Genomic DNA, 12143 nt, shown 5'->3' on the forward strand with positions numbered 1-12143 from the left:
CAGATCCAGTGAAATTACTTGACTTGTTGACTCCTTTCTATGAGAAGATATTTTATGGGAAAAAGATAGCAAAAAGCAACATTGACAAAGTTTTAAAACAATGTAATACGCCTAAATTAGAACCAGAGGATTGTGCGGCCATAGTTTCCCCCATCTCTGTAACGGAGGTAGAAACAGCCATCAGATCCTTGGGAAAAAATAAAACTCCTGGCTCTGATGGCTTAACTTCCGAGTTTTATCAGTTTTTCTGTGAGGTTCTGAGCCCAGTACTGAGCGATCTGTACAATGAGGCTTTGAATGAGACCGGATTATCATCCTCGCAGTCTCAGTCCATATTAACTTTACTGTATAAAAAAGGTGACAGTAGAGATATAAAAAAATGGCGCCCAATAGCGTTATTGAATACGGACTATAAAATTCTTGCAAAAATTTTGTGTACCAGGTTAGGATCTGTAGCAGAAACACTCATAAGTACGAGTCAGTCCTGTGGAATCCAAGGAAGGAGAATTGCCAACTCTCTTATAAGTGTCAGAGAGATATTTGAACAGGCAAAATGTGGGGCCTTAGAAGGTTACATTGTTAATTTAGATCAGGAGAAGGCCTTTGATAGAGTCAATCATTTGTATCTTTTTAGTGTCTTAGAGACTTTTGGTTTGCCAACTCAGTTCATATCATGGTTGAAAACTCTATATGACAAAGCCGAGGGGAAACCAATTGTAAATGGCTGGATTGGATCCTGCTTTCGTATTAGATCAGGAGTACGTCAAGGATGTCCACTCAGCCCCTTACTATATGTGTTTGCTATAGACCATTTTTTACGTATGATAGAAGGTAATCGAGACATCCAGCCAATACCAAAGATTTGTATAAAATGTATTGCGTATGCAGATGATGTATCTATTCTAATAACATCAAGAAAATGTTATGAAAGTGTACTTTCTGAATTTAAAAAATACTCTGACATCTCAGATTCCCAGATAAATAAAAGTAAGTCCATTGCACTGTGGATAGGAAAAAAAGAAAATAAATTTGAGCTCCCATCTGGTATAAAGTACGGGCCTGAAAATATTCGCATTTTGGGGACCAAATTTAATAGTCAGGATTCTGGTGAGCAAAACTGGGAAGAAAAGCTTGGCATATGCAAAGCCAAAGTTACCAGGTGGAAACATTGGACATTTTCTTTTGTGAGCAGAATCAGGATTGTTAAAACTTTTTTGCTGCCTATTTTCATCTATTTAAGTTTTGTATTTCCTCCACCTGAGAAAGTTGTAGTTTCTTTAAATAATTTGTTTTTTCAGATGCTGTGGGGAAACAGGCTCAATTTAGTGAGCAGACACATCACTTGCGGGCCTAGAAATAAGGGAGGTTTTAATATGGTGAACCCGGAGTTATTTTTTAATTTAGTATTCCTGTTTTCATTTTCAGGGGATTGTCTCACAAAGTATATGGAGAAATTCTTTTAAGGAGTGGTTGTCACCGCTGTTTGACAATTGGTTTGAGGGGGGAAATATCAAAAGAATGACTCAAAAAATTGGATATTTACCGCCATATATTATTCGGATGGTTAAAGTTATTAGAAAGTTACAAATAACTAGGACTGAAATTGAACAGCTGTCAAGGAAGCAGCTCTATAAAAGTATTCTAGAGAGAACTCCCACAATAAGCCTGGATCTAAGACAATGCCCTGAGACCAGCCATGATGTGGTATTAAAGCAACTTGTTGATCCCAGATTGCCGCAGAAAATGAGCGATGTCTCGTGGTTATTATTTCATAGTAAAATGTATGTCAGGCAGAATTTAAAATACAGGAATGTTGATGATAGGAATTGTCTACGGGAAAACTGTAATGTTTTAGAAACCATGGAGCATTTTTTATTGCAAAATCCATTTTCTATATTTTTATGGAAACAAAAATTGCAAGTCCTCTAAAAATCCCTATTTTGTCCAAACAGAGCTACCACCAAGTATCATACGGGCTCTTTCCGGAAACACAGAAACATCACAATAGAACCCTGTGGGTTATTAATTTGATATCTATATACCATTTATGGAACGCCAGATGTATGGTATCGCTAAAAAAGTATGTGATGCTGGCAGAAATAATTCTGAGTCACATTGTATAAAGAGTGTTCAGCAGAGGGAATCTGAGAAGTTGGAGAGAAATGGGTTTAAATCTCTTTGGAAGGGAATCTCTGTAAGATAAAATGTATTGTTTATGATTCTCTGGATGTTATTCTGTAAGTATTGTGTGTATTTGTAAATAATTGTATTTTGTATTTAAATAAAAAAAGATTCCACTCACATACAGGAAGGGGAGGAGCTGTGAGTCAAGATGGCGGCAGACCCTGGAGGAGGGAGAGGAGTTGAAACCAGGACTCATGCAAATCTGAATGTGGATAAGAAAGTTTTCCTTGAAGCTAAAGTGCAGAAACTTTTGCAAAAGAAAGAATCAGAAAATATGGAAAAAGAGATTAATGAAAATGTTGGACAGAAAGAAGGTGAAATGGAGAATACTGAAAGATCAGCCCAGAACCAGATGGGTAAGAGAACTGCGGCTAAAACCAGCTCAAGGTCTAATGAAGCCAGGAGTAAAAGGCAGGCAGAGCATGAGAAAAGGAGACTGGGGGTCACAGAAATTGTTATCCCACAAGTCAGTAAGGACATACACACTAATGCACAGGCAACTACAGCTACACCTGAGACAGAGACCCTGCAAACAGCTGCACCTGAGACAGAGACCCTGCATACAACTGCACCAGAGACCCTGCATACAACTACACCGGAGACAGAGATCCTGCATACAACTGTACCTGACACAGAGACCCTGCAAGCAGCTAAGGGGAGCAGACAGGTGCAGGAATTAGCAGCCACACCCAAAGCAGACACACTGCAAACAGCCCAAGCTGAGAGCCTGAATAATGCTGGCAATACACCTAAGACAGACCAGCAATCAGCCCAAGCACAGGAAGAAGTGTCTGAAATAGAAATGGCTGAAGCAGTGGAAAACGCTGAAGCAGTATAGGCTTTTGAGGCACAAGAAATGGAGATTCCTAAAATGGGAGAGAAATCCATACAGCCTGCAGCAGCAGCAGCAGCATCAAAGCCCTTGGCAGAAACAGGAGCGGCAAAAGCAAAGTCCTTAGGTGAAGCAGGAACGGCAGCAAAACCAACAGGAGCGGCTGAGCCAGCACCCCCCCAGTAGTCAGTATGGAGTACAAGACGCCCAGGTATATCTTATATGTTATTTGATGATGCCAGAAAGCGCAGGAACGAGGTCAGACTGCATTATTGTGGGCATATGGTTCCTATACCGGACAGATTTCTTATAGGAAAGGACTTGATCAAAGTTTCTCTTGGCTTCCAACCCAGTGAAGTTTATGCTTTGTTACATGCTCCTAATAGCAGGAACTATGAAGTCAGCTTTAAGACACCAGAAGGGCTAGAAAAATTCTGGTTTCATTACAAAGAAGTGAAGGATAATCCAGAATGGGAATTTTTTAAGTTATCCAAGTATCTCGCCCTGTGACCGTGGAAGTGAATATTATCTTTGATATTGAGACGGTAGCAGTAGAAGATATATATTTTTGGCTACAAAGACAGTGCGATGTTCAGTCTGGTACAATTAAAAATATGGATGCTGAAGGTTTCTGGAATGGGGGTTACAAGTTTAAAGTTAAACTCAGATACACACACAATGTGGCATGTCACCTCCCAAACGCCATATATATTGGAAGGGATCGCGGGTGATATTTTTATTGGGGACAGCCTAAAAAGTGTTTTAAATGTCATTCCCCCAGGTACTTTAGCTCAGCGTGTGATAAAATCAGATGCACTTTATGTGGTTCAATTGGTCATCACAGCTCTGAGTGTGACAAGAACATAGTCTGCAGCCTGTGCTATAAATGTGGTCATTCCTTTAAAGATTGCCCAGAAGCCGAGCATAACCATTATAGGCAGAAGGAAATGTCTAGTGTACAGAATACAGCATCTCATAGTGATAAAGAGAATAAAGCAGAGTCATCAGAAAGTCTTCAACTTACACCTGTAGAAGAGGTTTTAAAGTCTCTGGGTCTGACATATACACCTCCAGCCCAAATGGGGTCAGATGGAGAACACAGGAGCGATCTGAGTTTTGTACCAAACACAGAGAATTCTACTCAGGAAGGTGATGTACCCCGCAAAGATGGCGGCGAACCTCGCAAAGATGGCGATAATGAATGGGAAACAATAACAAATAAAAACAAGATTGCCCAAACCAGCTCAGCTAGAAAGAAAACTACAAAAACTGGAGATAAAGAAACTGTCCAAGAAGAGATCTCGCTTTACAATACATATGAGGTATTAGAGGAAAAGAGTTGGGGTGAAAAGATGGATGACGCAGACCCCGATATGTCGGACAGTCACACCTCGCAGCAGTCTGGATCTATTCAGGACATTGAGATGGCCGGACCATCAAATAAGAGAAATCTGCCATCAGAGTCCTCCCGGGAGAAAGAAAATGGTCAAAAAGAAAAATGGTGCTAAAAAGAAAAAAAAAGGGTGGTGATAGATTCACTAAATATGCAAAGTGCCCCTTTCCGCTGAAAGTGGCAACTATTAATGTGAATAGTATTAAGGGGGAAAAGACTCGGACTGAGTCCTTTTCTATTCTAAAGGACTTTAAGAATTAGATTTTCTTTTTGCAGGAAACTTGCCTGACCACTTTGTGTTATTTATCTATCAGATGTAAAGTGTATATAACAGAGGGAATCTGAGAGGTTGGAGAGATGCGATTAGATATCTTTGAAAATGGAATCTCTCTAAGATAAAATGTAATGTTTATGTGATTCTCTGGATGCTGTTCTGTAAGTATTGTGTGTATTTGTAAATAATTGTATTTTGTATTTAAAATAAAAAAAGATTCCCCTCAGACAGCGGCAGTGCCAGCATCCCTGTCATACGCAGTTGAGACAGCAGCAGTACCAGCCTCACCCTCATACACACAGTGCAGACAGCGGCAGTGGCAGAATCCCCGTCATATACAGTTCAGACAGCGGCAGTGCTAGCTTCCCCTCATACACACAATGCAGACAGTGGCAGTACCAGCCACCCTCTCATACAGTGCAGACAGCGGCAGTGCCAGACTTCTCCTCACCCACACAGTGCAGACAGCAGCAGTGCCAACCTCCCCCTCATACACACAGTGCAGAGAGCGGCAGTGCCAACCTCCCCCTCATACACACAGTGCAGAGAGCGGCAGTGCCAGACTCCCCCTCATACACACAGTGCAGAGAGCGGCAGTGCCAGCCACCCCCCCATACACACAGTGCAGACAGCGGCAGTGCCAGCCTTCCCCTCATACACACAGTGCAGAGAGCGGCAGTGCCAGCCACCCCCCCATACACACAGTGCAAACAGCGGCAGTGCCAGCCTCCCCATTACACACAGTGCAGAGAGCGGCAGTGCCAGCCTTCCCCTCATACGCACAGTGCAGACATCGGCAGTGGCAGTCTCCCCCCCATACACACAGTGCAGACAGTGGCAGTGCCAGCCTCCACATTACACACAGTGCAGACAGCAGCAGTGGCAGAATCCCCGTCATATGCAGTTCAGACAGCGGCAGTGCCAGCCTCCCCATTACACACCGTGCAGAGAGCGGCAGTGCCAGCCTCCAACTCATATGCACAGTGCAGACAGCAGCAGTGCCAGGCTCTCCCCCCCTATACACACAGTGCAGACAGCGGCAGTGCCAGCCTCCCCCTCATACACACAGTGCAGACAGCGGCAGTGCCAGCCTCACCCTCATACACACAGTGCAGACAGCGGCAGTGTCAGCCTCCCCCCCATACACACAGTGCAAACAGCGGCAGTGCCAGCCTCCCCCCATACACACAGTGCAGACAGCGGCAGTGCCAGCCTCCCCCCCCCATACACATAGTGCAGGCAGCGGCAGTGCCAGCCTCCCCCCATACACACAGTGCAGACAGCGGCAGTGTCAGCCTCCCCCTCATACACACAGTGCAGAGAGTGGCAGTGCCAGCCACCCCCCCATACACACAGTGCAGACAGCGGCAGTGCCAGCCTTCCCCTCATAAACACAGTGCAGAGAGCGGCAGTGCCAGCCACCCCCCATACACACAGTGCAGACAGCGGCAGTGCCAGCCTCCCCCATACACACAGTGCAGACAGCGGCAGTGCCAGCCTCCCCATTACACACAGTGCAGACAGCGGCAGTGCCAGCCTCCCCCCCCATATGCACAGTGCAGACATCGGCAGTGGCAGCCTCCCCCCATACACACAGTGCAGACAGTGGCAGTGCCAGCCTCCACATTACACACAGTGCAGACAGCGGCAGTGGCAGAATCCCCGTCATATGCAGTTCAGACAGCGGCAGTGCCAGCCTCCCCATTACACACAGTGCAGACAGCGGCAGTGCCAGCCTCCCCCATTACACACCGTGCAGAGAGCGGCAGTGCCAGCCTCCCCCTCATATGCACAGTGCAGACAGCAGCAGTGCCAGGCTCCCCCCCCCCTCCCATACACACAGTGCAGACAGCGGCAGTGCCAGCCTCCCCCTCATACACACAGTGCAGACAGCGGCAGTGCCAGCCACCCCCCCATACACACAGTGCAAACAGCGGCAGTGCCAGCCTCCCCCCATACACACAGTGCAGACAGCGGCAGTGCCAGCCTCCCCCCCCCCCCCATACACACAGTGCAGACAGCGGCAGTGCCAGCCTTCCCCTCATAAACACAGTGCAGAGAGCGGCAGTGCCAGCCACCCCCCATACACACAGTGCAGACAGCGGCAGTGCCAGCCTCCCCATTACACACAGTGCAGAGAGCGGCAGTGCCAGCCTCCCCCCCATACACACAGTGCAGACAGTGGCAGTGCCAGCCTCCACATTACACACAGTGCAGACAGCGGCAGTGGCAGAATCCCCGTCATATGCAGTTCAGACAGTGGCAGTGCCAGCCTCCCCATTACACACAGTGCAGACAGTGGCAGTGCCAGCCTCCCCATTACACACAGTGCAGACAGCGGCAGTGCCAGCCTCCCCCATTACACACCGTGCAGAGAGCGGCAGTGCCAGCCTCCCCCTCATATGCACAGTGCAGACAGCAGCAGTGCCAGGCTCCCCTCCCCCCCCCATACACACAGTGCAGACAGCGGCAGTGCCAGCCTCCCCCTCATACACACAGTGCAGACAGCGGCAGTGCCAGCCACCCCCCCATACACACAGTGCAGACAGCGGCAGTGCCAGCCTCCCCCCCATACACACAGTGCAAACAGCGGCAGTGCCAGCCTCCCCCCATACACACAGTGCAGACAGCGGCAGTGCCAGCCTCCCCCCCCCCCCCCCCATACACATAGTGCAGACAGCGGCAGTGCCAGCCTCCCCCCATACACACAGTGCAGACAGCGGCAGTATCAGCCTCCCCCTCATACACACAGTGCAGAGAGTGGCAGTGCCAGCCACCCCCCCATACACACAGTGCAGACAGCGGCAGTGCCAGCCTCCCCCCATACGCACAGTGCAGACATCGGCAGTGGCAGCCTCCCCCCCATACACACAGTGCAGACAGTGGCAGTGCCAGCCTCCACATTACACACAGTGCAAACAGCGGCAGTGGCAGAATCTCCGTCATATGCAGTTCAGACAGTGGCAGTGCCAGCCTCCCCATTACACACAGTGCAGACAGCGGCAGTGCCAGCCTCCCCCATTACACACCGTGCAGAGAGCGGCAGTGCCAGCCTCCCCCCCCCATACACATAGTGCAGGCAGCGGCAGTGCCAGCCTCCCCCCATACACACAGTGCAGACAGCGGCAGTGTCAGCCTCCCCCTCATACACACAGTGCAGAGAGTGGCAGTGCCAGCCACCCCCCCATACACACAGTGCAGACAGCGGCAGTGCCAGCCTTCCCCTCATACACACAGTGCAGAGAGCGGCAGTGCCAGCCACCACCCCCCCATACACACAGTGCAGACAGCGGCAGTGCCAGCCTCCCCATTACACACAGTGCAGAGAGCGGCAGTGCCAGCCTCCCCACCATACGCACAGTGCAGACATCGGCAGTGGCAGCCTCCCCCCCATACACACAGTGCAGACAGTGGCAGTGCCAGCCTCCACATTACACACAGTGCAGACAGCGGCAGTGGCAGAATCCCCGTCATATGCAGTTCAGACAGCGGCAGTGCCAGCCTCCCCATTACACACAGTGCAGACAGCGGCAGTGCCAGCCTCCCCCATTACACACCGTGCAGAGAGCGGCAGTGCCAGCCTCCCCCCTCATATGCACAGTGCAGACAGCAGCAGTGCCAGGCTCCCCCCCCCCTCCCCATACACACAGTGCAGACAGCGGCAGTGCCAGCCTCCCCCTCATACACACAGTGCAGACAGCGGCAGTGCCAGCCACCCCCCCATACACACAGTGCAAACAGCGGCAGTGCCAGCCTCCCCCCATACACACAGTGCAGACAGCGGCAGTGCCAGCCTCCCCCCCCCCCCCATACACACAGTGCAGACAGCGGCAGTGCCAGCCTTCCCCTCATAAACACAGTGCAGAGAGCGGCAGTGCCAGCCACCCCCCATACACACAGTGCAGACAGCGGCAGTGCCAGCCTCCCCATTACACACAGTGCAGAGAGCGGCAGTGCCAGCCTCCCCCCCATACACACAGTGCAGACAGTGGCAGTGCCAGCCTCCACATTACACACAGTGCAGACAGCGGCAGTGGCAGAATCCCCGTCATATGCAGTTCAGACAGTGGCAGTGCCAGCCTCCCCATTACACACAGTGCAGACAGTGGCAGTGCAGCCTTCCTCCCCATTACACACAGTGCAGACAGCGGCAGTGCCAGCCTCCCCCATTACACACCGTGCAGAGAGCGGCAGTGCCAGCCTCCCCCTCATATGCACAGTGCAGACAGCAGCAGTGCCAGGCTCCCCTCCCCCCCCCATACACACAGTGCAGACAGCGGCAGTGCCAGCCTCCCCCTCATACACACAGTGCAGACAGCGGCAGTGCCAGCCACCCCCCCATACACACAGTGCAGACAGCGGCAGTGCCAGCCTCCCCCCCATACACACAGTGCAAACAGCGGCAGTGCCAGCCTCCCCCCATACACACAGTGCAGACAGCGGCAGTGCCAGCCTCCCCCCCCCCCCCCCCATACACATAGTGCAGACAGCGGCAGTGCCAGCCTCCCCCCATACACACAGTGCAGACAGCGGCAGTATCAGCCTCCCCCTCATACACACAGTGCAGAGAGTGGCAGTGCCAGCCACCCCCCCATACACACAGTGCAGACAGCGGCAGTGCCAGCCTCCCCCCCATACGCACAGTGCAGACATCGGCAGTGGCAGCCTCCCCCCATACACACAGTGCAGACAGTGGCAGTGCCAGCCTCCACATTACACACAGTGCAAACAGCGGCAGTGGCAGAATCTCCGTCATATGCAGTTCAGACAGTGGCAGTGCCAGCCTCCCCATTACACACAGTGCAGACAGCGGCAGTGCCAGCCTCCCCATTACACACCGTGCAGAGAGCGGCAGTGCCAGCCTCCCCCCCCCATACACATAGTGCAGGACAGCGGCAGTGCCAGCCTCCCCCCATACACACAGTGCAGACAGCGGCAGTGTCAGCCTCCCCCTCATACACACAGTGCAGAGAGTGGCAGTGCCAGCCACCCCCCCATACACACAGTGCAGACAGCGGCAGTGCCAGCCTTCCCTCATACACACAGTGCAGAGAGCGGCAGTGCCAGCCACCACCCCCCCATACACACAGTGCAGACAGCGGCAGTGCCAGCCTCCCCATTACACACAGTGCAGAGAGCGGCAGTGCCAGCCTCCCCACCATACGCACAGTGCAGACATCGGCAGTGGCAGCCTCCCCCCCATACACACAGTGCAGACAGTGGCAGTGCCAGCCTCCACATTACACACAGTGCAGACAGCGGCAGTGGCAGAATCCCCGTCATATGCAGTTCAGACAGTGGCAGTGCCAGCCTCCCCATTACACACCGTGCAGAGAGCGGCAGTGCTAGCCTCCAACTCATACGCACAGTGCAGACAGCAGCAGTGCCAGGCTCCCCCCTCCCCCATACACACAGTGCAGACAGCGGCAGTGCCAGCCTCCCCTCATACACACAGTGCAGACAGCGGCAGTGCCAGCCTCCCCCCATACACACAGTGCAGACAGCGGCAGTGCCAGCCCCCCCCCCCCCCCCATACACATAGTGCAGGCAGCGGCAGTGCCAGCCTCCCCCCCATACACACAGTGCAGACAGTGGCAGTGTCAGCCTTCCACCCCCCCCCCCCCTCCTCATGCACTCAGTGCAGACAGCGGCAGTGCCAGCCTCCCCCCCCATAAACATAGTGCAGGCAGCGGCAGTGCCAGCCTCCCCCCATACACACAGTGCAGACAGCGGCAGTGTCAGCCTCCCCCCCCCCCCCCCCCCATACACACAGTGCAGACAGCGGCAGTGCCAGCCTCCCCCTCATACACACAGTGCAGACAGCGGCAGTGCCAGCCACCCCCCCATACACACAGTGCAGACAGCGACAGTGCCAGCCTCCCCCTAATACACAGTGCAGACAGCGGCAGTGCCAGCCTCCCCCTCATACACACAGTGCAGACAGCGGCAGTGCCAGCCTCCCCCCCATACACACAGTGCAGACAGCGGCAGTGCCAGCCTTCCCCTCATACACACAGTGCAGACAGCAGCAGTGCCAACCTCCCCCCTCATACACACAATGCAGAGAGCGGCAGTGCCAACCTCCCCCTCATACACACAGTGCAGAGAGCGGCAGTGCCAGCCTCCCCCTCATACACACAGTGCAGACAGCGGCAGTGCCAGCCTTCCCCTCATACACACAGTGCAGACAGCGGCAGTGCCAGCCTTCCCCTCATACACACAGTGCAGACAGTGGCAGTGCCAGCCTTCCCCTCATACACACAGTGCAGACAGTGGCAGTGCCAGCCTTCCCCTCATACACACAGTGCAGACAGCAACAGTGCCAACCTCCCCCTCATACACACAGTGCAGACAGTGGCAGTGCCAGCCTTTCCTGTTTTCTTACCTTGGAAATCATACATTTGAATTTCATGCAGGGACTTGTGAATAAAATATACAGAGCCCAGGGCCTGCAGGACAAAAAGGAAAAAGAAAGGGGTTAATGGAGAGATGCTTTGCAGGTCTCTGGCATGGAAGGGGACAATGGATCGACACTGCAGAAGTCTGGCAGTGAAATGGTTTGTTGGTGGAGAGATGCTCTGCAGGTGTCTGGAAGGGTTAATGGAGGCAACGCTCAGCAGGTGTCTGGCAGGTGACGGATTAAAGGAGAGAAGCTCTGCAAGTGTCTGGCAAGGACGTTATTAATGGAGTTGCGCTCTGCAGGCCTTTGGCAGGGAAGGGGTTAATGAGGTAATGTGCAGGGGGTCTGGCAGGGAAGGGGTTAATTGAGTTACACTCTGTGGGTCTCTGGCAGGGAAGGTGTTAATGGAGTGATGCTCTGCGGATCTCTGAGAGGGAAGGGGTTAATCGAGCCATGCTCTGCGGGTCTCCGGCAGGGAAGGTGTTAATGGAGTGATGCTCTGCGGATCTCTGAGAGGGAAGGGGTTACTCGAGCAATGCTCTGCGGGTCTCTGGCAGGGAAGGGGTTAATCGAGCAATGCTCTGCGGGTCTCTGGCAGAGGAGTTATTAATGGAGTGACGCTCTGCAGGTCTCCATCAGTCTCCTTAGAAGACGAGTGTGTAGTTCTTCCCCCTCCCCCCCCCCCCACCTCCACTCCCCAGCCCCGGGGGGGAGTCCCAACCCCTCCCCCTCGCACTGCTCCGTTCAGCTGATTAATTGGGAGCCGGCGATCAATAAGAGGCAGAAAATTAAAACTATTTTTAAGAGATTAAGTCGTTTAACAGCTGTCTGAAGCAATGTCAGAGAGGGATACCACAGAGACAGGGGGGGGGGGGGAGAGTAAACACAGAGAGAGGGAGGAAGGGATAGAGAGAGGGAGAGATGAGGAGAGAGAGAGAAGTAAGAAAGGAGAGGGGTACGAGAGAGGGGGTATCATAGGGAGGGAGAGGGGGGTACCACAGATAGAGAGGGGTAAAGGGAGATAGAATGGGTACTATAGAGAGGGATGGAGAGCAGTGAG

At 52.3% G+C, this 12143-nt stretch overlaps 1 protein-coding gene across 1 annotated transcript in view; it reads right to left on the reverse strand.

Moving 5' to 3' along the window:
- Positions 1-11718, reverse strand: part of LOC142474961 (inositol polyphosphate-5-phosphatase A-like) — a gene marked incomplete at its 3' end in the record, with an annotated part of 71638 nt that extends 59920 nt beyond the window's left edge. The window contains exon 1 of the mRNA XM_075581047.1: positions 11069-11718. Coding sequence (XP_075437162.1) covers positions 11069-11084 — 16 coding nt within the window. The remainder of the gene's footprint in view (positions 1-11068) is intronic.
- Positions 11719-12143: the final 425 nt, after the last annotated feature.

The sequence above is a fragment of the Ascaphus truei genome, unplaced genomic scaffold, assembly GCF_040206685.1.
Source record: "Ascaphus truei isolate aAscTru1 unplaced genomic scaffold, aAscTru1.hap1 HAP1_SCAFFOLD_1018, whole genome shotgun sequence".
Lineage (NCBI taxonomy): Eukaryota > Metazoa > Chordata > Amphibia > Anura > Ascaphidae > Ascaphus > Ascaphus truei.